Source organism: Bubalus bubalis, chromosome 21 (genome assembly GCF_019923935.1).
Source record: "Bubalus bubalis isolate 160015118507 breed Murrah chromosome 21, NDDB_SH_1, whole genome shotgun sequence".
In the NCBI taxonomy this organism is placed as follows: Eukaryota; Metazoa; Chordata; class Mammalia; order Artiodactyla; family Bovidae; genus Bubalus; species Bubalus bubalis.
The window spans coordinates 60,217,049-60,244,308 of NC_059177.1; the positions used below are offsets into that span (position 1 = coordinate 60,217,049).

General features: G+C 54.2%; 1 protein-coding gene across 2 annotated transcripts in view; it reads right to left on the reverse strand.

Annotated features, from left to right (window-relative positions):
* Window positions 1-27,260, reverse strand: part of CHCHD6 (coiled-coil-helix-coiled-coil-helix domain containing 6) — a 97,265-nt gene that overhangs the window by 56,916 nt on the left and 13,089 nt on the right. For both annotated transcript variants that reach the window (XM_044934299.2, XM_025272903.3), the window contains exons 2-4: window positions 23,266-23,374; window positions 19,700-19,772; window positions 18,138-18,282 (exon numbers count right to left, since the gene is read on the reverse strand). In XM_044934299.2, coding sequence (XP_044790234.1) covers window positions 18,138-18,282; window positions 19,700-19,772; window positions 23,266-23,374 — 327 coding nt within the window. The remainder of the gene's footprint in view (window positions 1-18,137; window positions 18,283-19,699; window positions 19,773-23,265; window positions 23,375-27,260) is intronic.

Here is a 27,260-nt window from a genome sequence, read left to right on the forward strand (position 1 = left end):
CAATACTGTATAGGAATGCGGAATGTTAGGTCCATCAATCAAGGCAAATTGGAAGTGGTCAAACAGGAGATGGCAAGAGTGAACATCAATATTTTAGGAACCAGCAAACTAAAATGGACTGGAATGGGTGAATTTAACTCAGATGACCATTGTATCTACTATTGTGGCCAAGAATCCCTTAGAAGAAATAGAGTAGCCCTCATGGTCAACAAAAGAGTCCGAAATGCAGTACTTGGATGCAATCTCTAAAACGACAGAATGATCTCTGTTTGTTTCCAAGGCAAACCATTCAATATCACAGTAACACAAGTCTATGCCCCAACCAGTAATGCTGAAGAAGCTGAAGTTGAACGGTTCTATGAAGACCTACAAGACCTTCTAGAACTAACATCCAAAAAAGATGTGCTTTTCATTATAGGGGCTGGAATGCAAAAGTAGGAAGTCAAGAAACACCTGGAGTAACAGGCAAATTTGGCCTTGGAGTACAGAATGAAGCAGGGCAAAGGCTAATAGAGTTTTGCCAAGAGAACACACTGGTCATAGCAAATACCCTCTTCCAACAACACAAGAGAAGACTCTACACATGGACATCACCAGATGGTCAACACTGAAATCAGACTGATTCTATTCTTTGCAGACAAAGATGGAGAAGCTCTGTAACGTCAGTAAAAACAAGACTGGGAGCTGACTGTGGCTCAGATCATGAACTCCTTATTGCCAAATTCAGACTTAAATTGAAGAAAGTAGGGAAAACCACTAGGCCATTCAGGTATGACCTAAATCAAATCCCTTATGATTATACAGTGGAAGTGAGAAATAGATTTAAGGGACTAGATCTGGTAGATAGAGTGCCTGATGAACTATCAACGGAGGTTCATGACATTGTACAGGGGACAGGGATCAAGACCATCCCCATGGAAAAGAAATGCAAAAAGCAAAATGGCTGTCTGGGGAGGCCTTACAAATAGCTGTGAAAAGAAGAGAAGAAAAAAGCAAAGGAGAAAAGGAAAGATATACCCATCTGAATGCAGAGTTCCAGAGAATAGCAAGAAGAGATAAGAAAGCCTTCCTCAGTGATCAATGCAAAGAAATAGAGGAAAACAATAGGATGGGAATGACTAGAGATCTCAAGAAAATTACAGATACCGAGGGAACATTTCCTGCAAAGATGGGCTCAATAAAGGACAGAAATGCTAAGGACCTAACAGAGGCAGAAGAGATTAAGAAGAGGTGGCAACAATACACAGAAGAACTGCACAAAAAAGATCTTCATGACCTGGACAGCCATGCTGGTGTTGTCACCCACCTAGAGCCAGACATCCTGGAATGTGAAGTCAAGTGTGCTTCAGGAAGCATTACTACAAACAAGGCTAGTGGAGGTGATGGAATTCCAGCTGAGTTGTTTCAAATCCTGAAGGTTATGCTGTTAAAGTGCTGTACTCAGTATGTCAGCAAATTTGGAAACTCAGCAGTAGCCACAGGACCAGAAAAGGTGAGTTTTCATTCCAATCCCAAAGAAGGGCAATGCCAAAGAATGTTCCAACTACCATACAATTGTGCTCATTTCACATGCTAGTAAGGTTATGTTCAAAATCCTTCAAGCTGGGCTTCAGCAGTGTGTGAACCAAGACCTTCCAGATGTACAAGCTGGGTTTATAAAAGGCAGAGGAACGAGAGATCCTTGGATTGGACTGGATCCAACATTCATTGGATCACAGAGATAGCAAGGGAATTCCAGAAAAACATTGACTTCTGCTTCATTGACTATTCTAAACCCTTTGACTGTGTGGATCACAACAAACTGTGGAAAATTCTTAATAGAAGTACCAGACCACCCTACCTGTCTCCTAAGAAACTTGTATGGGAGTCAAGAAGCAACAGTTAGAACGTTATAGGGAACAACAGACTGGTTCAAAATTGGGAAAGGAGTATGACAAGACTATAAACTGTCATCCTGTTTATTTAACTTATATGCAGAGTACATCATGCGAAAAGCTGGGCTGGATGAATCACAAGCTGGAATCAAAATTGCTGGGAGAAATATCAACAAACTCAGATATGCAGATGACACCACTCTAATGGCAGAAGGTGGAGAGCAACTAAAGAGACTCTTGATGAGGGTAAAAGAGGAGAGTCATAAAGCTGGCTTCAAACTCAATGTTCATAAAACTATGATCATGGCATCTGGTCCCATCACTTCATGGTAAATAGACAAGGAAAAAGCATAAGCAGTTGACAGATTTTCTTTTCTTGGGGCCCAAAATCACTGCTGATGGTAACTGCAGCCATGAAATTAAAAGATGCTTGCTCCTTGGAAGAAAAGCTATGGCAAACCTAGTCAGTGCATTAAAAAGCAAAGACATCACTCTGCTAACAAAGGTCCATCTCATCAAAGCTATGGTTTTCCCAGAAGTCATGTAGAGATGTGAGAGTTGGACCCTAAAGAAGGCTGAGTGCCGAAAAATAAATGCTTTCAAATTGTAGTGCTGGAGAAGGCTCTTCAAAGTCCCTTGGACTGCAAGGAGATCCAACCAGTCAATCCTAAAGGAAATCAATCCTAAATATTCATTGGAAGGACTGATGCTGAAATTGAAGCTCCAATCCTCTGGCCATCTGATGAGAAGAGCCAACCTATTAGAAAATACCCTGACGCTGGGAAAGCTTTAAGGCAAAAGGAGAAGAGTACATCAGAGGATGAGATAGTTAGACAGCATCACTGATTCAGTGGATATGAGTTTTGGCAAACTTGGGGAAATAGTGGAGGACAGGGGAGCCTGACGTATTGCAGTCCATGGGGTCGCAATGGGTCAGACACAACTTAGTGACTGAACAACAGATACAAACGACTAAAACAAGAAATGAAAGTGGGAACTGACTGCAAAAATTAAAAGGAGTGAAAGGAAGCATTATAAACAACTGTGTGCCAACAACTCAGGTAACCTAGAAGAAACGTACAAATTCCTAGAAACACACAAATTGCTTAAACTGAGTCAAGAATAAATAGAAAATCTCAAAAGACCTATCACAAGAAAGATGTTGATGTCAGTAATCAAAAACCTCCCACACAGAAGTCCAGGACCAGACAAATTTACGGGTGAATTCTACCAAACAGTAAAAGAATTAATCCCAATCCTTCCCAAACTCTTCCCAAAAATGAAAGAGAAGGCCACACTTTCTAACTTCTTGTACGAGACTAGATAACTCTGACACCAAAGCCAGATAACAACATCAGAAAAAAAGATACAAGCCAATATTCCTTAAGAATATAGAGGCAAAATCCTTAACAAAATACTATTAACACTCAATAGTAAGCCAAACCCAACATCACAGTCCAAGAATTACACACCATGATCAAATTGATTTATATCAGAAATGCAAGGCTGGTTCAACTTGAGAAAAAATTTTCTATATAATACATTGCATTAATTGAAAAAAAGGGAAAACACATGTAATCATCTGAACTGATGCAGAAAAGGCATCTGAAAAAACCCAAAGCCTTTTATATTAAAAACTCTCAAAAAGTAAGAAATAGGTGAACACTTCCATTAGCTATTAGTTCTAATAGTTACAGCTATTATTAATTCTAAGGATATTAAAACTAATGAACTCAGCAAAATTGCAGGGTACAGGGCCAACACTCAAATACCAGCTCCACTTCCACACACCAGCAATGAGCAATCCAAAAATAAACTTAAGAAAGCAATTTCATTTACAATAGCATATAAAAGAATAAAATAGTAAGTAATAAATTTAACAAGAATATGAAAGAATTATACTCTGAAAACTATAAAACATTGGTGAAATTTAAGTGAACTCAATAAATGGAAAAGCACCTGATGTGCATGGTTACAAAGAATTAATATTGTTAAGATGTCAATGTGTGCAGGCGTGCTAAGTCATTTCAGCTGTGTTTGACTTTGCAACCCTATGGACTGTAGCCTGCCAGGCTCCTCTGCCCATTGGATTCTTCTGGCAAGAATACTAGACTGGATTGCCATGCCCTTCTCCAGGGGATCTTCCTGACCCAGGGATGGAGCTCACATCTCTAACGTCTCTTGCATTGGCAGGCGGGTTCTTTACCTCTAGCACCACCTGGGAAGCCCTAAGATGTCAGCACTAACAGTTTAATGAAAATGAACGTGAAAGTCGCTCAGTCACGTCCAGCTTTTTGTGACCGCATGAACCATACAGTCCATGAAATTCTCCAGACCAGAATACTAGAGTGGGTAACTGTTCCCTTCTCCGGGAATCTTCCCAACCCAGGTCTCCCTCATTGCAGGCGGATTCTTTACCAATTGAGCCACCAGGGAAGCCCAAGAATACTGGAGTGGGTAGTCTTATCTCTTCTCCAGTGGATCTTCCTGACCCAGGCATAGAACCAGGGCCTCCTGCATTGTAGGCAGATTCTTTACCAGCTTAGCTACCATGGAACAGTTTAATAGTATCCTCTTAAACTTCACGTCCATTAGAACTTTAGAATGCTGCCTAACTTGGAAAGACGTAATTGTTACAATGAAGTCACAATGGATCAGGGTGTGTCCTACATCCAACATGACTGGTGTCCTTACAAGAGGGAGAAATGGACAAAAAGACACAGGGGGAGGACAGTCATGTGAAGAGGGAGAGAGACTTAAGCCAAGCCAAGGACATCAAGGGTTTCCAGTCAACACCAGGAGGTAAGAGATGACATGGAACAGATTCTTCCTAAGATGCATCAGACTCATCATGGCCCTGAGAAGCCTTTCACTTGTCTGTTAGGCCACCCCAGTCTGTGGTACTTTGTTACAGCAGCATTCAGTCCAGTGCAGTTCACTCGCTCAGTCGTGTCCGTCTCTTTGCAACCCCATGAACCGCAGCACGCCAGGCCTCCCTGTCCATCACCAACTCCCGGAGTCCACCCAAACCCATGTCCATCGAGTCGGCGATGCCATCCCACCATCTCATCCTCTGTCGTCCCATTCTCCTTCTGCCCTCAATCTTTCCCAGCATCAGGGTCTTTTCAAATGAGTCAGCTCTTCACATCAGGTGGCCAAAGGATTGGAGTTTCAGCTTCAGCGTGAGTCCTTCCAATGAACACCCAGGACTGATCTCCTTTAGGATGGACTGGTTAGATCTCCTTGCAGTCCAAGGAACTCTCAAGAGTCTTCTCCAACACCACAGTTCAAAAGCATCCATTCTTCAGTGCTCAGCTTACTTTATAGTTCAACTCTCATATCCATACATAACCACTGGAAAAACCATAGCCTTGACTAGACGGACCTTTGTTGACAACGTAATGTGTCTGCTTTTTAATATGCTGCCTAGGTTGGTCATAACTTTCCTTCCAAGGAGTAAGCGTCTTTTAATTTCAGGGCTGCAATCACCATCTGCAGTGATTTGGGAGCCCAGAAAAATAAAGTCAGCCACTGTTTCCCCATGTATTTGCCATGAAGTGATGGGACTGGATGCCATGATCTCAGTTTTCTGAATGTTGAGCTTTAAGCCAACTTTTTCACTCTCCTCTTTCATCAAGAGGCTCTTTACTTCTTCTTCACTTTCTGCCACAAGGGTGGTGTCATCTGCATATCTGAGGTTATTGATATTTCTCCCAGCAATCTTGATTCCAGCTTGTGCTTCTTCCAGCCCAGAGTTTCTCATGATGTACTCTGCATACAAGTTAAATAAGCAGGGTGACAAGATACAGCCTTGACGTACTCCTTTTCCTATTTGGAACCAGTCTGTTGTTCCATGTCCAGTTCTAACTGTTGCTTCCTGACCTGCACACAGGTTTCTCAAGAGACAGGTCAGGTGGTCTGGTATTCCCATCTCTTTTAGAATTTTCCACAGTTTATTGTGACCTACACAGTCAAAGGCTTTGGCATAGTCAATAAAGCAGAAGTAGATGTTTTTCTGGAACTCTGGTGCTTTTTTGATGATCCAACAGATGTTGGCAATTTGATCTCTGGTTCCTCTGCCTTTTCTAAATCCAGCTTGAACATCTGGAAGTTCACAGTTCACATACTGTTGAAGCCTAGCTTGGTGAATTTTAAGCATTACTTTGCTAGTGTGTGAGATAAGTGCAACTGTGCGGTAGTTTGAAACATTCTTTGGCATTGTCTTTCTTTGGGATTGGAATGAAAACTGACCTTTTCCAGTCCTGTGGCCACTGCTGAGTTTTCCAAATTTGCAGGCACACAGGCATATAAACCTATATATGTGTGGCCAACTGATGCTGGGCAAAGGGAGAAAAACTATCCAATGGAGAAAGAACAGTCCCTTCAACAAATGGCACTGGGATAGCTGGATGTCCACCTGCAAAAGGATGAAGTGCCACCCCTACCTCACACCATATATAAAATTAATTCATAATGGACCAAGGATCAAGACCATGAAATACTTAAAAGAAAACACAGGGATAAATCTTCATGATCTTTTAATTGGAAATAGATTAGATGTGACACTAAAGGCATGAGCAACAAAAGAAAAAATAAGTTGGACTTTGAAATTAAAAACTTTTTATATTAAAGGACATTACAAAGAAGTTACCAAACAAAACACAAAATAGCCTGCAAATGATATATGAGTAGGAACTTATATATAGAATATATAAAGAACTCTTACAATAATTTTTTAAAAACAGCATTAAAAATGGGCCAAAGAATCTAAATAGACATTCCTCTGAATAAGATATATAAATGTCTGAGTAGTGCGTTAAAAGATGCTCAACATCATTACTTAGCACAGAAACGCAACTCAAAACCACAGTGAAATACCATTTCACACCTGAATGGTTTTTTCCAAAAACAGGATGGCTATTTAAAAAAACAAAATGGGACAGAAAAGGATAAATGTTGGTGAGAAGTGGAGACACTGGAACCCTCATACATTGCTGGTAAAAATGTAAAATGGTGCAGCTGCTATAGAATACAGCATGAGAACTGCATGCTCACAATATTAAAAATAGAATTCCCATGTGATCTAGCAATTTCACTACTGGTACCTGCAGCAAGAGAACTGAAAGCAGAGTCTGGAAGAGATGTTTGCACACCCGTGTTCACAGCAGCAATAATCACAACAGCCAAAAGGTGGAGGTAACCAGATGTCTGCAACAGGTGGACGAATAAACAAAACGGGGTCTAAACACGCAATGGACTGTGCTTCTGCCTTTAAAGGGAGAGGGTTCTGACACCTGCCTCAACATGGATGACCCTTGACGACATCATGCCCAGTGAGGTGAGCCACTCAGGAGCGAGCAGGTCCTGTCTGTGTGACCCCACTCACACACGGTCCCTGGGGCAGTCAGGGTCATAGGGACACCACGTGGAACGGGGCTGCCAGGGCTGGGGAGAGGCTGGGAGCTCTTGTCATGGGGACGGCGTTTCTGTGCAGAAAGGTGACAAGTTCTGCAAAGCCATGGTGGTGGCAGCTGTCAGCACTGAATCAGTGCCGCTGAACTCACACGTAGAATAGTTACAATGGCAAAGCTTGTGAGATATATACTTTACCACGGTAAAAGGGCGATTTTAAAATGTGAAGAATGTTATGAATAGAATAGAAAAGCCCCAGCTAAAAGGCTGGAAACGGCACACCACACAGCCCCAAAGCACGACCCAGACTTCTGACCCTTCTGCGAGGGCGAAGCAGCTGTGAGACAGAGAAGTCTGGCCCACCTCGCCTCACCCGAGTGAATAAGCCTAACCCAGACATGGAGACAAGGTGGCAGCACGTGCCCCTGAGGTCACGGGGACAGCGCCCCTACCAAGAGGGACGCAAGCTCTGCCCTGAACCCAATCGTGAGGATGACCAGATGCACCAAATTCAGGGACACCTAGAAAACCCCAGGCTCAGACCCCTCGGCACCACCCGTGGCACGAGAGGACGCCCGGCGCCAGTGGCCATTCTACAGACGGAGGGACACCGGGAGGCACAGTGCCCGCAGGGCAGGCCCCGTGACCTAGCCTGAGATGCTCGGTAGTCAGCCCTCAAGGACACACCCGGCCTCCACGTCAGACGCAGGGCACGGTCAGCTCGCCATCGTCGGGGAGGAGAATGCTCTTGTCCTCAGGAGACGAGGTCCTCGAAGATGTGGATGAGAGAACAGTACCTGCAAGGACCTCACAGGACCAGCAGTCACACGGCGGTCAACACAGGGGTACAGGAAGACGACCCCAGGGAGATGACCTCATCTGCTGCTGAGTCACTTCAGTCGTGTCCGACTCTGTGCGACCCAATAGAGGGCAGCCCACCAGGCTCCCCCGTCCCTGGGATTCTCCAGGAAAGAACACTGGAGTGGGTTGCCATTTCCTTCTCCAATGCATGAAAGTGAAAAGTGAAGTCGCTCAGTCGTGTCTGACTCTTAGCGACCCCATGGACTACAGCCCACCAGGCTCCTCCGTCCATGGGATTTTCCAGGCAAGAGTACTGGAGTGGGGTGCCATTGCCTTCTCCAATGACCCCATCATGTGGCCCCAAAGGAATGGTTGCTGGGAGCGGCCGGAATCAGAGCCACAAGCCAGGGAGAAGCTGGACGCCGGAACTCAGCAGCAGGGCTGGGCCGGGGCGTGGAGGAGCTAAGCACTGCAGAGCCCAGAGGAAGAGCAGAAACCTCCAGAGTGCCTGAGGCCACCCCGGAAGCCAAGAACAGACCTCAGCCCTCCCTGAACTCAGCACCAGTGATGCAGCCAGGCAGAGGGTGGACACGCTGGGAGCGGGCACCTGGCCTCGGCCTGAGCGGGGTCAGCGCGGCCTCCCACTGGGGCCTCTGCAGACAGCCACCTCCCCACCCGGGCACCACTGCACACGGTGGCTAGAGTAGCAGAGCCAAGGACGAGTCAGCCGTGAATTGGTGTAACAGAGACAAGAGCTCACCTCCAGCTGGGAGGAAAGGCACTGCTTGGAGCGACCCCACGAGGACCCCCCGGAAAGGCCCTCCCCACACACCGCCCTCTCCCCAGAGCGCTTCCCTGGAGGGGCGCCTCGCCCTGCCCTGAGCCTGCAGCCAGGCTGGATGGCCGGTCAACAAGATGCAGTGGAACATGCTCTGATTTGCTCTGAGACATGAGATGGAGTTCAACACCACTGTGATTTGTGATACTATTTACATAATTAAACATACCGACAGGGGTCTGGGAGGTAGGGTATGGCTAATGGAGTTACAGAGCTGCTAAAAATAGCAGGCAGCTTCTGGCCGGAGGGGACATGGGGTGGCATCTGCTGACGGGCACTGACGGCCACAGGAAGACCTGTCAACTCACCCAGGGTCTCCTCTCTTTAGCTGTGCCTTTTAATCAAGATTTTAAAGTTCCCAACAGACATGGAGCAGCAGCTGCTGGCAGCCTGTTTTACAGACGACAAACTTAAGGGTACAACAGGGCCACACGGGGCTTGTGGAAGAGGTCAGCTCATCCTGAGCTCTAGCTCAGAAACCTGCCGACAGCCTGCCGCCCCCATAAGGCCTGACGGGGGGTCCACCCAAGCCAGCTTGGAAGTCGGCATACAGCTCTGGCTGGATCTGTTGACACCACATACTTTCTTTCTCCTCCAACTCTTCCACCTCTTGTAAGTCTGAACACTTGCCAACATGTAAAGGTTCCCATAAACCCCCACACCCAGCTCGGCACCCCCGGAGCAGGCAGCGTGGGGGCCGTGTGAGCTCTGGGAGCCCAGTCCTCCCGGCCAGCTGTCCTCTAAGCCCCCTCAGAACAGGCTCGGGTTTCTGGCCCGTGCCACCGCGTGGAGTCCCCGCAGGACGCCCTGTGTTCGGTGAGCCCCACGCTTCCCACCCGGTCCTGGAGATGCCCCTCCAGGCCATGGGCGAGGGTGGTGACAGGGTCTGCGTGTCGGGAACACCATGGCCCTGGTCTGTCGGGCCCCCAGAGTCAGGAGTCTTCCCAGAGGAGCCCGGCTCCTCCTCACCCCACGGTCTCTCTCCCCAACCGTCTCCAGACGGGGCACAGCTTTTCTTTCTGCAGGCAGTGTCCCCAGGTACAACTGCCATTTAATGGAGGAAATCGTAAGTACTGTCTGATTTTTTTTAAGGATTCTTACCCAAGAGGAAATAAGCAGGAGGAACAGGTAGAAGCGTGTGGCCACTGGCCAGCGTGCAGGCGTACGAGGGCACAACCCAAACCCGTGGGATGCCGTCCGGCCTCCCCTGACAGGACACGCGAGGTCTCCAGGCCCAGGTCCACAAGGGGCTGTGATCAGCTGAACCCAGGAGGCGGACGGGAGGAGGCCGCACCTAGTGAGCGCCTGCTGCATGCCCCGCTCCTGCCTCCCAGGCCCCGCCCGTCCCCACCGCCCGCTTCCCCCGACCCCAGAGCAGCAAGGCCCCCATCCTCCCACCAGAAAGCTGCCTGCTGGCCCCTTCGTGTCCCCCGCCCAGCTCACAGGCCCCCGCTCCACGTTCCAGCACACCCGTGGCCCCGCGGCGGGAGGAAAACGCCCTATGACTGTGCCGAGGTGACCGAGGTGACGGCTGCAGGAGAACACAAACGCAGGAAAGGCATGGAGTTCACGAGTCGTGTGCTCACATGAATCCCACCTCAGAGGATGGAGCAGCGCCCCGGGCCCCCGCCCTCCCACCCCTGCTTTCTTCCTCCCGACACCCACCGCCTGCTGTGCGCTCCCCACTGTGTAACACACAGAACACAGGGCCAGCACTGTACTCCGGGGACAGGGCAGCAAACCCGTGTGCTCCCCACAGCCGCAGCCTCGGGGCCGCCCAGCCTGTGTGGGCCTAACAGAGCAGAGGGCCCTGGGTTCACGAAAGAGCTGTGACCCAAAGGAACTGGGTGCAACACAACACCCAGGGCCCCCCACCTCTGCCCGGGCCCCCTGAGGAGGAGTGGGTAAAGAGCAGCTGCCCGACCTGCACCAGGATGCCAGCCGGCTGGCCCCCAGCACCCAGGGCCCCTGGCAGGGCTTCTGTAGGCAAGCAAGGCGCGTGTTAGTGGTGCGCACCTTCCCCAAGAGCAGGAGTATCTGACAGAAGAAGCCTACAGCCTTCAGCCCCGTCCGCCTGCCCGGGACTCCAGCCCACAGAGCAGCTCAGGGAGGCTGAGGATCCCGGCCACACCGGGGTGTCACCTGGGGCCCGGCCCACCGCAGGGCTCTGGGTGGTGACCCCTGGAGCCTCGCAGAGCAGGGCCGAGTGTGTCCCTGCCCCACGGGCGGGGCGTCCAGCCCTGGACCGGAGCAGGAGGGGCTGGCCGGGGAGCCTGCAGCAGGCAGCACCTGAGCAGGTCACAGCATGAGCCCCCAGGGTGCTGCGTGCACACCTCACACATTTAATGAGAAGAATCTCTCACACAGAGTTTACAAGTAAAAAGAACGACTGCTACTCTTTTCTTAGACTAATGGAATGTTCCATTTTTTCCCCCAAGTCATACAAATATATCTGCATTTAATGAGACAGTTGTGCCTACCTGTCAGGCCTAAATAATCAGGCTGCCAAAAAGAGAGCTACAGTGACTCAAATACAGATACACTGCAGAATCCCTGGGGAGCCTGGTGCAACTACAAGATTTCAAGGAATGTGTAAGACACTTCCTGAGGCCACGTGTGAGGCCCAGCCCCAGAGATGACCCCACCCAGCACAGCCAGCCCAGAGCCAGGACACACGCGAGGGGCTTCCAGACACAGGCGGTGGCTCAGGTCCTCGGACAGGCCTGCCCTTCACTGGGCCCCAGGCCCCCAGGGGGCCAGGCTGTGCCAGGTGGGCTGGGAAGCAGCTCTGCACAGTCCAATATTGCACAGCGCCTCCTGCCAGGGTCCTTCCACCACGTGCCAGCTGGAGCGGACCGTACGGGACTGGAGTCTCCCATGCCCTCCCCTCCTGGATGTCTGCTGGTCCCTCTGCGCCTGATGTCCACCCCGTGCTCACCCTGGTTCCAAGAGCATTACTCTCCGCCTCCCGAGGCTCCTTCCTCCCCGCAGACTTCCTCCCCAGACACCAGAAGACAACCACCCCTCAGACACAGGGACAGGCTGCAGCCTTGCCTCCTCCTGGTGGCCACACCCCTGTTCACTGGGAGCTCCTTACTCAGGGCCCTTCCAAGAGACAGCTTGCAAGCTGCCTGCCTTTAGTTTAGCTTCAGTTCAGTCGCGCAGTCATGTTTGACTCTTTGCGACCCCATGGACTGCAGCACGCCAGGCCTCCCTGTCCATCACCAACTCCTGGAGTTTACTCAAACTCATGTCCATTGAGTTGGTGATGCCATGCAACCATCTCATCCTCTGTCATCCCCTTCTCCTCCTGCCCTCAATCTTTCCCAGAATCAGGCTCTTTTCAAATGAATCAGTTCTTCGCATCAGGTGGCTAAAGGATTGGAGTTTCAGCTTCAGCATCAGTCCTTCCAACGAACACCCAGGACTGATTTCCTCTAGGATGAACTGGTTGGATCTCCTTGCTATCCAAGGGACTCTCAAGAGTCTTCTCCAACACCACAGTTCAAAAGCATCCATTCTTCGGTGCTCAGCTTTCTTTATAGTCCAACTCTCACATCCATACGTGACCACTGGAAAAACCATAGCCTTGACTAGACGGACCTTTGTCGAAAAGTAATGTGTCTGCTTTTTAATATGCTGCCTAGGTTGGTCATAGCTTTTCTTCCAAGGAGCAAGCATCTTTTAATTTCATGGCTGCAGTCACCATCTGCAGTAATTTTGGAGCCCCCAAAATAAAGTCTGTCACTGCTTCCATTGTTTCCCCATCTATTTGCCATGAAGTAATGGGACCAGATGCCACGATCTTAGTTTTTTGAATGTCGAGTTTTAAGCCAGCTTTTTCACTCTCCTCTTTCACTTTCATCGAGAGGCTCATTAGTAGTTCTTTAGTCCCTTTAGTCCTTTAGTTCGCTGCGGTGGCTAAAGACCAAATTTATGTGGAGGAAGGCAGTCCCTCAGGGGAAACCTGGGCCCAGTAGCAGTAACACAGGCGCAAGCAATTGCCCCTGATCCCAGTCAGGGTCAGCACGCAGGCTTCTACTTGGCGGACGGGCCGCTCGGAGCAGCTCGCTGTGCAGAGGAGCCGCCAGTAAGAACGTTCCTGGACAGGCAGGTCTCTCGCCCCACTCCCTCCCCTGCCAGCACCAGCTCCTGGAAAGGAGCTCAGCCCAAACAGGGCTGCCAGGGTGTCCCGGTCCAATGGGCACGGGGTCTGAGTGCTTGCTATGGCTGAGCACGGGCGCAGGGGCTGAAGGGGACATGGAGCGGGCCTGACCCCAAGCCTGGAGAAGGCAGCGTGCCCTTAGTACGGGGGGCACTGATGCCTGTCTCCATCCACCTGAAAACGGAGATTGAAGCCCAGGGCCGCTGGGAACTCTCAGCCCAGGGAAGGTGCCCCTGCAGAGGGCCCAGCCGCTCCACCGAGTCTCTCGATGCCCCAGGTCTGGGGTGGCTGGGCTCAGGTGCACGCTGGAGAGCCACAGCCTACGGAGGCGAGAACCAAGCCTGCAGCTCGACTCCTCACTCACAGGGAAGGTGGCACAGGAAACAGGAAGGCTCTGGGCAGGGTGCCCGTCTGCCAGAGAGGGAGGAGAGGCAGGGGAGCGGCAGGAGCTGCTGGTCTCCATTCGAGAGAAGGCCAGGCCTGATTAGGCCGAGGCACCTGAGCTCTGTGGCGTTTACCCGGGACCCACCCGGTGGCCCATGAGCTGGAGGCACTCCACAGCTGAGCAGGGGCCGCGGCCTCCGGGTACACGTCTGCAGACCCCGCCTTGTCAGCCTTGGTGAGAGGGCAGCAAAGCGCCCGTACCCTCAGCAGGGAAGTCCAGTTCAGAGGCCAACTGGAGGCCCCTGACACCCGATAGCCAGTCACTCCGGGAAGGTCTTGTCACCAACACTGGCTGACTTCTCTGGGCCTTGGAAAACTCCGGGGTGGCCAACACCCGTGCATCCACCTGGCAACCACAGCAAAGCCAAGGAGATGCCGCCCATGGTGCCAGGCTGGCAGAGGCACTTGCCGAGGGAAGAGCCACCTCATCCGCACCTGGCTGCCAGCAGGGAAGACCCCCAGGGAGGGGGCTGCAGGCTTCTCACCGGCCGGGAGAGCAGCAACTCTCCTGCTCTAGGAGTAAGTGGCTGGGGATGGGAGCTTCCCACCCGGTCCCATTGCTGCTGCCCGATGGCCGCCAGAGCCTCCTGGAGAAAACGTGGCAGAGAGAGGCCCCCTGCCCAGGCAGCTCCATGGAGGGGCTGGGGGGCAGGTGGTGCCCATCCCGCTGGACAGACCCTCCCCCCTGCCCCACCCACTGGGGCGGACACAGGCGGAGGCCTCGCTCTGCAGGCGCAGGTGCGGGGCGGGAGCCAGGTAGGGCGCAGCCTCCTGAGGTCCCGTCCCCCGCCTGCAACTCCCCAGCCGCCCCCCTGGCCAGCAGGGTCCAGGACTGCCCCCTCGTGGGCCCAGCACATGGGACAAGAGAGGCTGCGGGACACAGCCTGGTTCCCAAGGGTACCGGACACTAGTGTGGCACCACCCACAGCCACCGCCCACCTTGGTGAGGGGGTGAGCAGCAGGAGGGTGGCCGGGTTCTCCCCATCTTCCCAGACCCACGTAGGCAGGGCCGCCCGGACTCCCGGCCCCTCGAACACAGGCAGGGCACCGGCAGGAACCAGGGACCCGTCTGGGCCGGACTCTGCCGTGAACTCTCTAAGATGGAAACCCCTCTGCAGACCCACAAAGGAGAGAGCGTCATGAGGCATGAGGGGGTCTCTGGGTTGGGCAGGGTAGTAGGGGCTGCAAGGAGGCAGGACTTGAGTGTGTACCCATCCCCCCACCCCCCGAGCTGACATGAGGGAAACATTCTGTCAGCCCAAGGAGCCAAGCACCCAAGCCCGTTCTATGCATGATCTCAAGACTCCACGGACAACCTAGGGGCCTCCCGGGCACGATCACCGCCCCCGAAGAGAAGGGCCTACAAGAGCCAAGTGGCGACCAAGGAGAACAGCCAGGATGTAGGGCTCATCCCAGGAGTCTGGCTCCCGAACCCAGGCTAGGCCACAGCCTCCAACACCAGCTGCCGGACACCACCAGAAGTTTCAGTTCTCCACCCTGCAGTCCTAGAGACCCCACAAGTCTCATCCAGAGGACACCCGGCCCTCAGACGCCTGACTGGGCACGTGCACTGCAGTGCCCACGCTCCCAGGGGAGAACCGCCCGACCACCTGGCCCACCCCGCCACCTGGAGGAAGCACGGTGCACCAGGCCGCCCCCTCACACCCGCCCCCAGCCCTCACGGATGCTGGGACCCAGGACAGCCCGCCTGCCTTGAGGCACGAGGGCCGCCAGGAGGCTGCACAAGCCCCCGGCCCCACTGGTGGCTGCAACTCGCCTGCCCGCCCTCTGCCCCGCACACCTGTGCACTGCTGCTCGGGCTCCCTGCTCGCCAGTCGTCCGTCCAGGCCATCATGGCCTCTCAGCAGGACTCCAGCAGTCTCCTGTTGACCCACACAGAACCTTCTGGAAACCATCCCGGGCACGACAGCATCAGGCTGCGTGCCTCCATGCCCACGAGCCCCTCCACGCGCTGCCGTCTTCCCAGGCGTGGCCCCAGCTCCCCAGCTCACTGAGCCTCCAGCCCCAGGGCCCCGGGTGTCACCCGACCACAGCTTAGGTCTGCTCCCCAGAGAAGGCCTTGCGGGCCTCCGTCTAACGGGGTCCTGCTCCTCCTCTCAGCTCCCGGCCCTCGGGCACCTCAAGCTTTCCTGCCTGTGGTCTGTTGCACGTGTACCCTCCGGGGTCTGTCGCGCTCGGCGTGGCCCACAGCCCCCGGCGGAACAGGACAGGGTGGGAGGCGGGTGGAGCTGGCAGAAAGGGGGGTGCAGAAGGAGAGTTTAAAGGCCAGGCAGTAGCTTCCTGCCAAGGAACCCACGGGGCAAACGTGAAGAGAGTCACCAGATTTGGTGAGTCTGAGATCACAGTGCCAATGGCTGTGAAAACCAGACTGCACAGAGTGTGAGAAGCCAGCTCGGATCTGCACACGCCACGGCCGGGGCCAGGCCGAGGGGCAGGGTGGCTTTACGCAGCAGCTGCCAGGCAGGCAGCTCCTGAGGGCTAGGGAAGACGGGGCGGGGGGTGGGCAGGGGCAGTGGGGGGCGGGGAGGGCAGACAGGACCGAGTCAGTGGGTGTGGATAGGCTGGCACAGCGCCCCGTGGGGTGAACGTGGGCCCCTGAAACAGAGCCAGCAGACGCAGGAGCCAGAGCAGGGACGGAGCTCAGCACCTGCACCCGTACTCCAGCCCAGTAGGACCTCGCCCAGGGGTTGGGGGCCAGGCACAGAGGACGGGGCAGCGGGGCAGAGCAGACAGGAAGACGAGGGGAGGCAAGTGAGAGCCTCTGGGGCTTTCGGGGGCAGGCTCCCCCCACCCCTGTTCTGCAGGAGCTCCTCTCAGAGGTATGCAGATAACAGTCCCGACCGCATTCCTGAGCTGCTTACAGATGCTGGAAGCACCAGCAAGGAGCCTGAAAGACGGGGTGTTCACGCCTTGTGGCTCCACCTGTGAGCTCCCCGTCGGCAAAGAGCTGTGCACCAGCTGAGCAAAGCCTCTGAGGCTCCCCACCCCCACCCAACCTGGCCTTTAAAGAGGCTCTCCTGAAACCCTCCCAGGAGCTGCGGGTGCGGAGAAGTTGAGCCACTGTCTCCGTGCTCCGTCCTCCCTGCAATAAGCCTTTCTCTGCTCCCAACTCCAACTTCCCATCTGTTCCACCTCACTGTGCTTCAGATACATGAAGGTGGGGTCGGGAACACGCACGCGGGGGGACCACGCATCCACACGCAGCAGCTCACTGCGGCGGCCCTGCACGCAAAGCAGGCCCTCAGAAGCAGGTCACAGACATGATTACTTTCCTCGTCATTAGTTTTATGAACTTTGCCCAATAACGAGCTCAATCATTCTCTCATGCAGAAGAGGACTAAACAGCCACGCTGCAGAAGCCACAGCAAGGAGCACGCTGAATGCCCGCGACACTCAGCACCCTGGACAGGGACCCTCCAGCCGGCGACAGGAGCAGGGTCGGGGCCCTGGGGGTCAGGAGGCAGGGAGAAGGGCCCCGCCAGGACCCCGGGAAGGAAAGAAACCCTCTGCCCAGCTCAGGTTCTGCTGCCATCCTTCCCCTCCTACCTAAACTCTCAACACACCGTTCTGACACCACCTCCACTGAAGCAGCTGCGAGCACAGGACCAACCGCAGGTGAGGCTGCGGCCTCGCTCCCCTCGCAGGAGCTCCAACGGAGCGCTGATGGCGCCTCTCTGTGTCTGCTCAGGCCAAGCCACTGCCTGACCTCCAGCTGAAGCCCAGGCACCCGGAGGTGCAGGAGGCGACAGCCACACAGCCTCTCAGAGGCGCTTCTCCTGGTCGGCGCCCCTGATGCTGTGGAAGCCCCAGGCCGGCCCCCACGCCCCCAGCACTGCACATCCCAGGTAGGGCAGGACTGGCTACCCTGGGCCCTGCACCCAGACCGTCTGGACCACAGCAGGGAAAGCAGCCGCCAGAATCCCACCTAGGGACACGCAACAGGAAGCAGTAAGCTCCCAAAGGGAGCGGGGCCTCCGGCTGCACTAGGAAGTGGACCGTGACGAGTGCAGAGCGGGGCCTCACAGGAGTCAGGGGCGCCCGCAGAGAAGGCGGCCTCAGGCCCCGTGGGCTCTGCACACTGGCAGAGGGCACCATCCACCCAGACATCCAGGGGAGTCTTCACTCTAAAGCTGCCCTTCATGGAAAGAAACCCACACCTACGCTGGAGGCGGGAGGCCCCTCCCACTGTGGGGGCGTCTCCTCTGGGGACACCTGGGCCAGGGCAGGAGGGAAGCTGTGAACCCCTTGTGCTGTGATGCCCACGATCCAGGTAAGAGTCCACAGTCGCAGGCTGCAATGCTCACCAGGTTTCCATCCCTGGTGTCAACGTTTCTGCTCCGTCCAAACTGATGAACCCCGTGTACCCCGGCCAGGCCCTTCCCACCTGGCTGTTGGGCTGCCTGTCCCCCGCCTGTCTCCACTGTGACAAAGCCCCAGCTATAGGACCCCGGCTCCCAGTCCCTAGAAAGACTCCCTCCCCACAGAGGAGAAGCCGTGACTTCAGTCTGATGCATATCCAGGGCTCGACCTCTGCTCCCTGGACCAACGGAGCCAGGAGGGCTGCCTGGGGACCCGCACTCACCCGCTGAGCCAACCGCTGCTTCTCCTGGTCCACAACGCCCTCCCCACGCCGCAGCGTCACACTCCGGGGATTCGCAGCTGCCTCTCTCTCTGTCGTGGCCACACGGACCAGCTTGTCCTGGAGCACAGCCTGCTCCCAGTCACACCTGGGCCAGAGGAGAGACGGAGACACAGATGCAGGCGCAGCTCACGCAGCTGCTGGGGCAGGGACATGAGGGCCGACGGGACGCCGCGGCCGCCAGGGAGGGTCAGGCACCAGTGACAGTCCCCCGGGGTTGGGGGGACACTGCCACGCGTCCTCAGCCAGCTGAAGAGCCGGAGACCCAATGCCTGATGAGAGATCCTCACGGCAGGGGTCCAACCTCACCACCCGAGGCCCCTTTAGAGACGGGCGGGGGACAGCCCACCTCCCCGCCCCACCTCAGAGCTGCAAGGTCAGGAGCAGCAGCCTTGGTTCTCAATGTTCAACTCTCAGTCCTGAATGCGTCCCTCCCCTTGGACCTGTTTCTAGTCTCCCTAGTAAAATCCTCCTAGAGAAAGAAAAAAGCAGCTGAGAAGATCTTAGAAGTGCTCTTTATCAGCGGGGTGGGGGTGGGGTGGTAAACAACTCAGAGGCAGGTCGGCCCGGGGGCACGGCGGGCATGAGGCCCTGAAAGCTACTCTCTCTGCCGCATTACAGCCCCGAGACCGAGGCCCAGACGTGGTGCCTCCAGCAGTAAACACGCTCACGAGGCAGGTGTGACAAGTGGAAGACAATTAGAAGACCGGGTGAAACGAGCAAGACAACAAAAGTTTACACGAGACACTTGAAAGAAATAGTCCAAAATGTTAATACGGGATGACGAATCTACTGGTGACTTTTTCATTTCGTATATATCCTAAGTCTCCCATTAGCACGTGTTACTTGAACGTTTTTTAAAATGCTTAAAAGTATTTTTTTTTTTAATTCTGGTTATTGCTTGGAGGAGGCCTCTGGGGATTAGGGACTGGACACTCTCAGAAGGTGGGTCCTTCTGAGATCACAGGACGGATGTGGCTGCGCTGACCTGCAGAGGGGACTGCCCAGCAGGGATGACCCAGGCCGCCCGCCCCCCGAAGGCAGCTGCCTGAGTCCGTTACAGAGGCACAGCCTCACGACTGCAGACGAGCCCCTCAGTACCAGCTGAGGGCTTGCTGAGCCACACTGCGAGGACCCCACACCAGCCCCGGGAACCCTGAGGCCTGGAGACACGGTGCGCCCAGGGCCTCCGCCGCTGCCTGCCAGCCCTGCCCCAGCCAGAGCGCTCGCCAGGCTGAGGCCCACGCTGGGGAGGCACCCACACCTGGAGCCAGGCCACGAGCGAGCTCCTCCAAACATGGCTGCACACACCTGCAAGGCCACAGAGCCCTGCCCTCCCCCACCCGTAGTCTCCTCTCGTCACACGAGGACCAGTGGCACCTAAACCGCAGGCCGGGCATCCCACCAACGTAAGACAATGTGAGGGACCAGACCCCTGGCCTCTGGGCGAGGAGAAGGCACCTGTGAGGAAGGCGTGGCCCGGGGCGAGCGGCTTCTCAGCATACCTCTCAAGGGGGTCCACCTGCACCTGCGGAGGCCCCCGGCCACTGCCGCAGTCCGGCCTGGGCGGTTTCGAGTCTGCAGGGGTGGACAAGAAAAGGTCAGCAGCAACCCACGGACGGGGGGAGGCTCAGCATCACCCAGAGAGGGCCCGGGGGGACACCTCTGGGTGGACGCAGTCACGGTGGTCACCCAGGAGAGGGCCTGGGAGGACACCCGTTGGATGGACGTGGTCTCAGTGGTCACCCCAGATGGGGCCTGGAGGACGCCCCTGGATGGATGTGGTCATGGTGGTGACCCAGGAAAGGGCTGGAACTGTGGATGGACATGGTCATGGTGGTCACCCAGGGGAGGGCCCGGGAGGACGCCCCTGGATGGACGTGGTCATGGTGGTCACCCAGGGGAGGGCCTGTGAGGGGACTGTGGATGGACGTGGTCACAGTGGTCACCCCAGAGGGGCCCGGGAGGACGCCCCCAGATGGAGGTGGTCATGGTGGTGACCCCAGAGGGGCCCAGGATGCTGCCCCCAGATGGACATGGTCATGGTGGTGACCCCAGGGGGGCCCAGGAGGACACCCCCGGATGGACGTGGTCATGGTGGTCACCCAGGAGAGGCCCGGGGGACACCCCCTGGGGGGACGTGCCTGGGCCAATAGAACATGGCCTTGCCCTGCTGTCAGGAGGGAGGTGCCCCAAAGGCCCCTGACCCGTACCCTGCACAGACAGGATGGCAGGGTCGCTGGGCAGTGTGGAAGCCTGAGTGCGGTGACTGACACCCCCCTCCCACCTCTCAGCTGCTGGAACCCAGGCACCCTCCCCAGGAGGCGAGCCAGCCGAGGTGAGCTCCCCGTCTCCACGCTGAGAGGTCAGCGGGGGCGCAGCCTGCGTTTCCTGGGCCCCTTCTCCAGGGCTGTGACCTGAACGTGGCCAGCGCCCCCGGGAAGGAAGTCTGCGCAGCTTTCCACTGGCGTCACCTTGAGTGTGACAGCGCTTCAGGCTGTCACGGGAGGCCTTCCTTCCTGCAGCACGAACCCGGGGACCTCCAAGCAACCCACTCACTCTCCTCCCCACACAGGGACCGTGCGGCTCTGTTCCCCCCACGGCTGCAGCTTCAGTGTCCCCACACGGCGGAGACCCTGGTCAGCGTCTCCGCCCCCTCGCAGGCGTGCACGCTTGGCCACGTGGGCCACGGGAGACCCGGCAGGAGAACCAGGCTTTGGGAGGAAGGTTGGGGGCTGCTGCTCCCAAGACCTTCACAGCTGCCAACCACAGAGGCTGGGGGCTCGGGCAGCCCCCCAGGCCTCGCTGTGCACACCCCTCTCCAGAAGGCCGGGCAGGCGTGCTGGAGGGCCTCGCCAGGAGTATGCAGGAGGCACAGCCGCCCAGTGTGGGCCTGACGGAGGCTCCCTGGACTTAGCGACTGGCTTCCAACAGCTCTCCTGACACAAGATTGATCACATTTTGCTTTCTACATAGTTTTCCTTTCTCATGACTACAAAAGTAATGTGTGTACCCACTGCAGAGCCCGTGGCCAGACCCCTACGGCCACATTCCACGGCATTCTGCCGGCCCTGCTGCTGGTGATGGCACGAGTGAGCCAACCGTCTGAGGGGGCTGGGCCTCGTCATGGTGGGGCAGGTGAACACTGCTCATACTTCCCTAGTTTGTCACTCATTCTTCATTCATTTTTTCTAAATTGTCTAATTTTACAGTCATATTTCCCACCCTTCTTTAAAGTTTCTTCATTATATTTTGATCTCTGACTTCCTAACATGCACTTGGGGTACGGTGTGACTTAAGGGTTTAATTTTAACTTCTTTTTCTATTTAGAAAAATTAAAGTAAGAAAATTTATAAAGAAAATTATAAAGAAATTTATAAATTATAAATTTCTATAAATTAAAAAGAAAAGTTAAAGAAGTTTAACTTTAACTTCTTTTAACTTTATCAGTAAAGTAAAAGCAAACACTGCTTTTGAAAGTAAAGGCTGGGACTTCCCAGGCAGTGCAGGGGTTAAGAATCCGCCTTGCAATGCAGGGAACGCAGGTTCAGTTTCCGGTTGGGGAATTAAGATCCCAGACGCCACAACTCCTGGGCTGCACAGCACAAGCAGAGAGGCTGCACAGCAAGGACAGAGCCCGCACGACCCAGGAAGAGCTCATGGGCTGCAACTAAGCCCTGGCGCAGCCAGATCCATAAGACCTCACAGTGTGTAACAGGAAGGACCCTAAAGCCAGGCCACCCACACTGACGCTTCTCCCGCTTTCAGAAAGTCAAAACTCACTCACCGTCAAACATCAAAATGCTTTGTTAAACCAAAACCATGTAATTTATTTTTGGTCATATAGCGTGGCTTGCCGGATCTTAGTTCCTCAACTAGGGATTGAACCCATGTCCCCTGCAGTGGAAGCTCGGAGTCCCAACCACTGGACCGCCAGGGAGCCCCCAAGGCGTGTCGGGAGCCCCAAGGCAAACAGTGCAGGGGACGGGGTGTCACAAGGACCGGCCAGCAGCCCCGACCCCGTCCCTGCACCTCACACTCCAGTCAGGAAACCACACATGGTCCTGAGACTGGTGTGGCCACGCCACACCTGAGCCCCGGCCTCCCCACCCGCAGGGCCGCGCCGCAAAGTCCAGGTCCTGTGCCGGCCCCCTGGGGCCCCCAAGTAACGAGCCCTCTCCTCTGTGCCGCTGGGCCCTGATGGGCGCCGGTGTCCCACGGGCACGAGACACTGTACCCTATAGGGTCACACACTTAGCTCCCGACAGGCTGGGCCTGCCTGCTGGGAGGTCCCCTATCCCCGCCTCGGTGTCCCAGCACGGGGCTCATGACCACAGGGCCAGCACTCAGCTCATGCCGAGTGGACAGGAGGGAGCAGCCCCCTGCGAGCTGGCACCCCAGCGGGGCAGATCAACTGAGAAGGCAGCTCCACCGTGAGGCTGGGTCCCTCCAGCCCTTGGATGTAAAGCACCCACATTGCAGCAGGGAACCCAGCTCCTCATCAAGCTCTGTATTTAACCAGCTGCCACTAGGGCTTTTCCCGTTTGTAACATTTTAACGTTTTTGCACTATACTTTCTCCACTCCTAAATGCGTTGTTCCTTTGTGTTTGCTAACAGGGATTACTTCAATAAAAGCATAGGCTTTTCCTCCCATGACAGACATGCCACTGGGGAATGAAGGCCCTTCCTGCCCAGCACAGGTGGCTCCAGGCGGGCTGGGGGGACCCGGGGGTGGGGTGGTGGCCCTCCCAGAGCCCAGCACCACCATCCCAGGAGCAGGGCCAGGACCCCAGGGCAAAGGGCAGGTCAGAGCTCTGAGGACGACACCAAGGCCACCCCATCACTGCCTCCTCCCGTGCGGAGAGGCTGGCACAGCGGGGACTCTGCCCTAGACTCAGCGGTGGTCATGGAGGCTCTGCAGATACTGCTGTCCCTGGACGGGAGCGCACCCCGTGCGGGTCCCTTGCTCCTGGGAAGTGCTTCCCGCAGGCACCACCCAGAGCTCAGGGCGCTGTCTCCAGGAGGAACTCTCCACCCAACCCCCCGCCCAGACCCGCCACCCTGGCCTACCTTTCTCCCGGCCTCCGGAGGAGCCAAGGGCAGCAGCTGGAGGGGCCAGCGGCCCAACTTTGGACGGCTGGCCGGGCTCCTTCATGCGGTTGACCACGTTTTCAGACAGCTGTGGTAAGGATAGAGAGGAAACGGTTACAGAACCCTGGGGAAGTGAAGACACCCCTCACCCACACCCCGAATTTCTGAGCAGACCACTTCAAGACCAACTCCCATAATACACTGAACTCCACACAGAACCACTCGTGCAGGCCTGGCACCCACCAGCAAATGCCGCGCTGGGTCTGGGCGCCACGGGCTGGCTTCCCGGCTGCACCCACTGGCCCCACACGCAGGGCACCCTGAGCTCCCTGCTCCTCCCCGGCCCTGACACCCGTGCCCCGCCCTGAAGAGGTGCACGTCTCTACCTCTGCCCATCCCACCCTTCCCTGGGGGCATCCAGGGTCCCGGCATGGACAGCACCAAGTTAAGGACCTTCTCTCCTACTCCACTGATTTAGGTCATACCTGAATGGTCTAGTGGTTTTCCCCATTTTCTTCAACTTAAGTTTGAATTTGGCAATAAGGAGTTTATGATCTGAGCCACAGTCAGCTCCTGGTCTTGTTTTTGCTGACCGTATAGAGCTTCCCCATCTTCGGCTGCAAAGAATATAATCAATCTGATTTTGGTGTTGACTATCTGGTAAGGACCACATGTAGTCTTCTCGTGTTGTTGGAAAAAGGGGTTTGCTATGACCAGTGCATTCTCTTGGCAAAACTCTATTAGTCTTTGCCCTGCTTCATTCTGTACTCCAAGGCCAAATTTGGCTGTTACTCCAGGTGTTTCTTGACTTCCTACTTTTGCATTCCAGTCCCCTATAACGAAAAGGACATCTTTTTTGGTGTTAGTTCTAGAAGGTCTTGTAGGTCATCATAGAACCGTTCAACTTCACCTTCTTCAGCATTACGGGTTGGGTCATAGACTTGGATTACCGTGATATTGAATGGTTTGCCTTGAAAATGAACATTCTGTCATTTTTGAGATTGTATCCAAGTACTGCATTTCAGACTCTTTTGCTGACTATGAGAGCTACTCCATTTCTTCTAAGGGATTCTTGCCCACAGTAGTAGGGAATGGTCATCTGAATTAAATTAGCCCATTCTGGTCCATTTTCATTCACTGGTTCCTAAAATGTTGAAATTCACTCTTGCCATCTCTTATTTAACCACTTGCAATTTACCTTGATTCATGGGCCTAACATTCCAGGTTCCTATGCAATATTGTTCTTTACAGCATCGGACTTCACTTCCATCACCAGTCACATCCACAACTGGGCATTTTTTTTGCTTTGGCTCTGTCTCTTCATTCTTCCTGGAGCAATTTCTCCACTCTTCTCCAGAAGCATATGGGGCACCTACTGACCTGGAGAGTTCATCTTTCAGTGTCCTATCTTTTTGCCTTTTCATACTGTTCAGGGGAATTCAAGGCAAGAACGCTAAAGTGGTTTGCCATTCCCTTCTCCAGTGGACCATGTTTTGTCAGAACTCTCCACCATGACCTGTCTGTCTTGGGTGGCCCCACACAGCATGGCTCATCGTTTCACTGAGTTAGACAAGGCTGTGTTCCATGTGATCGGTTTGGTTAGTTTTCTGTGACTGTGGTTTTCATTCTGTCTGCCTTCTGATGGATAAGAGGCTTGTAGAAGCTTCCCATTGGGAGAGTGGACTGTGGGGGAATCTGCTCTGGTTCTTGTTCTGATGGGCGGGGCCGTGCTCAGCAAAGCTTTAATCCGGTTTTCTGTTGATGGGCGGGGCTATTCCCTCCCTGCTGTTTGGCCTGAGGACACACCCTGGCAGGGCAATGGCAGCGATGGCGGCCTCCTGCACAGGACGTGTGCCCGCACAGTGTACCCAGGGCCCCTGACCCCACGGCAGGCCACCGTTGACCCACGCCTCCGCAGGAGACACTCACAGCAAGTCTAGATCAGTCTCTTGTGGGGACACTGCTCCTTTCTCCTGGATTCTGGTGTGCACAAGGTTCTGTTTGTGCCCTCCAAGAGTCTGTTTCTCTGTTTCCCCAGTCCTGTGGAAGCTCTGTAATCCAACCCCACTGGCCTCCATAGTCTAATTCCCTGTGGGTTCCTAGTCCCTTTGCCAGCTCCATTACTTGCTGCAACGGGTACACTCTGGGGAAGTGCCTCACATCCTACCGGCCTCATCTAAAGGTCTGCAAATACCCCAAGGGCAGGGGCCACTGCTCTGTCCCTTCCAATTCCCCCCAGAGCCACACTCACAGCAGAAAATCCAGCACAGCCTGATTCATTCACCCTGGTTCCCCCACGACGACCGGATCATCGTTTCCCTTCACGGAGGAAGTGAGGCAGGCCAGAGTGTCGTGAAACTGTGACTGAGCGAAGCAGCCCGCGAGGGGAGAGGCCCGAGCGACAGCCCCTGAGAGTGCTGAGCCACTTTGCTGAGTGCCCAGTACAGGCGTGGTATCACAGAGCACAGGGAAGGATGTGTTAAAAAGAGGACCTGAGGATGGAGCGCATGGCAGCAGCTCCGCTTCAGGGGTCTGGGAGAGGAAAGTGCTCTCCACGTGCACAGAGGCGCTGGACTCGCACAGGAAGAGGAAACGACACGTATGTGCAGGACAGGCAGTGGCTAGAGAAACCACGGCCTGCTTCCCGTGAGACACCGTAAACCATCGAGAAAGGCAGGCAGGACACGTGCCTGTCAGAATCAGAGGACGTCTCGTGTATCTCAACTTTGTAAAAAAGATTCACAGTTAAAGAGGCAGACACCCACACGGGTTCTCCGGCATGCGCATCCGCTCCAGGGCACCTCGCACGCTCCTGAGGCATATCCCACACCCGGGCAGGAGCAGACGGGCCCGGACTGTCACTTCTGGTACTTTCGGGCTGCAGTCTTTTACCATGAACATTTTTTTAGCAGCTAAAGTTAAAATAATAATAATTGAGCCCCTCTGGTATTTAATCAAATAGCTAATTGATGATTATGGAACAAGAGAAGACCAAGTAAGCACAGCAATGGAAGAGAACTGAGAATCCAGAAAGAAACCTACGTATCTGAGCTTGACTGATGGACAAGGTGCCAAGACCACTTAATGGGTAAAGAAGAGTCTTGTCAACAGACGGTGCTGGGACAGCTGGCCACCCAGGTGCAGCAGGTTGAAGTTAGATCCCCACCTCACACCATATACCAAACCTGACTCCAAAGGGATTGGAGACCAAAATGCAGCAGTTAAAACAATGTAACTCTCAGAAGAAACTAGAGGGGTAAATCTTTATGACCTTGGCTTTGGCAGTGATTTTGTAGATAGGACACTGACAGCAGGAGCAATCAAAGAGAAAACAAATATACTGAACCTCACAAATTAAAGCGTTTTGTTTTTCAAAGGACACAGTGAAGCAAGTTCAGGGACAATACACAGATTTGCAAATCATATATCTGACAAGGATATGTACCTAGAATTTAAGAAGAACTCCTACAACTCAACGATACAAAGAAAAATAATTGAATTAAACAATAGGCAATGAATCTGAAAGATCATGTCCTTAAAGAACATACACAAATGGCTAAAACCAAATGAAAGGGTGCTCAATATCCTTAGTCAAAAGAGATATGCAAGTTCAAACTACAAGGAGATATCACTTCACACCCACTACAATATCCATAATCAAAAAAGTCAGGTAGTAGCAAGTGTCGACCAGGACATGCACGAGTCAGAACTCCAATACCCTGCTGGTGGCAAATAAATGGTGCCATCACCATGGAAACCAGTCTGCAAGTTCCTCGAAAGTTTAACACAGCGTCACCATTAGACCTGGCAGTTCCACTCCTGGTACCCGCTCAAGAGAAATGCAAATTCACGTTCACACTCATCTGCACCTGTGAGTTTACATTAGCATCATCCGTAACAGGCAAAGGTGGAAAAAAACTCACATGTCCATCAACTGGCATGGGGGATGAGTAAAAATAATGGAGTATCAGCCA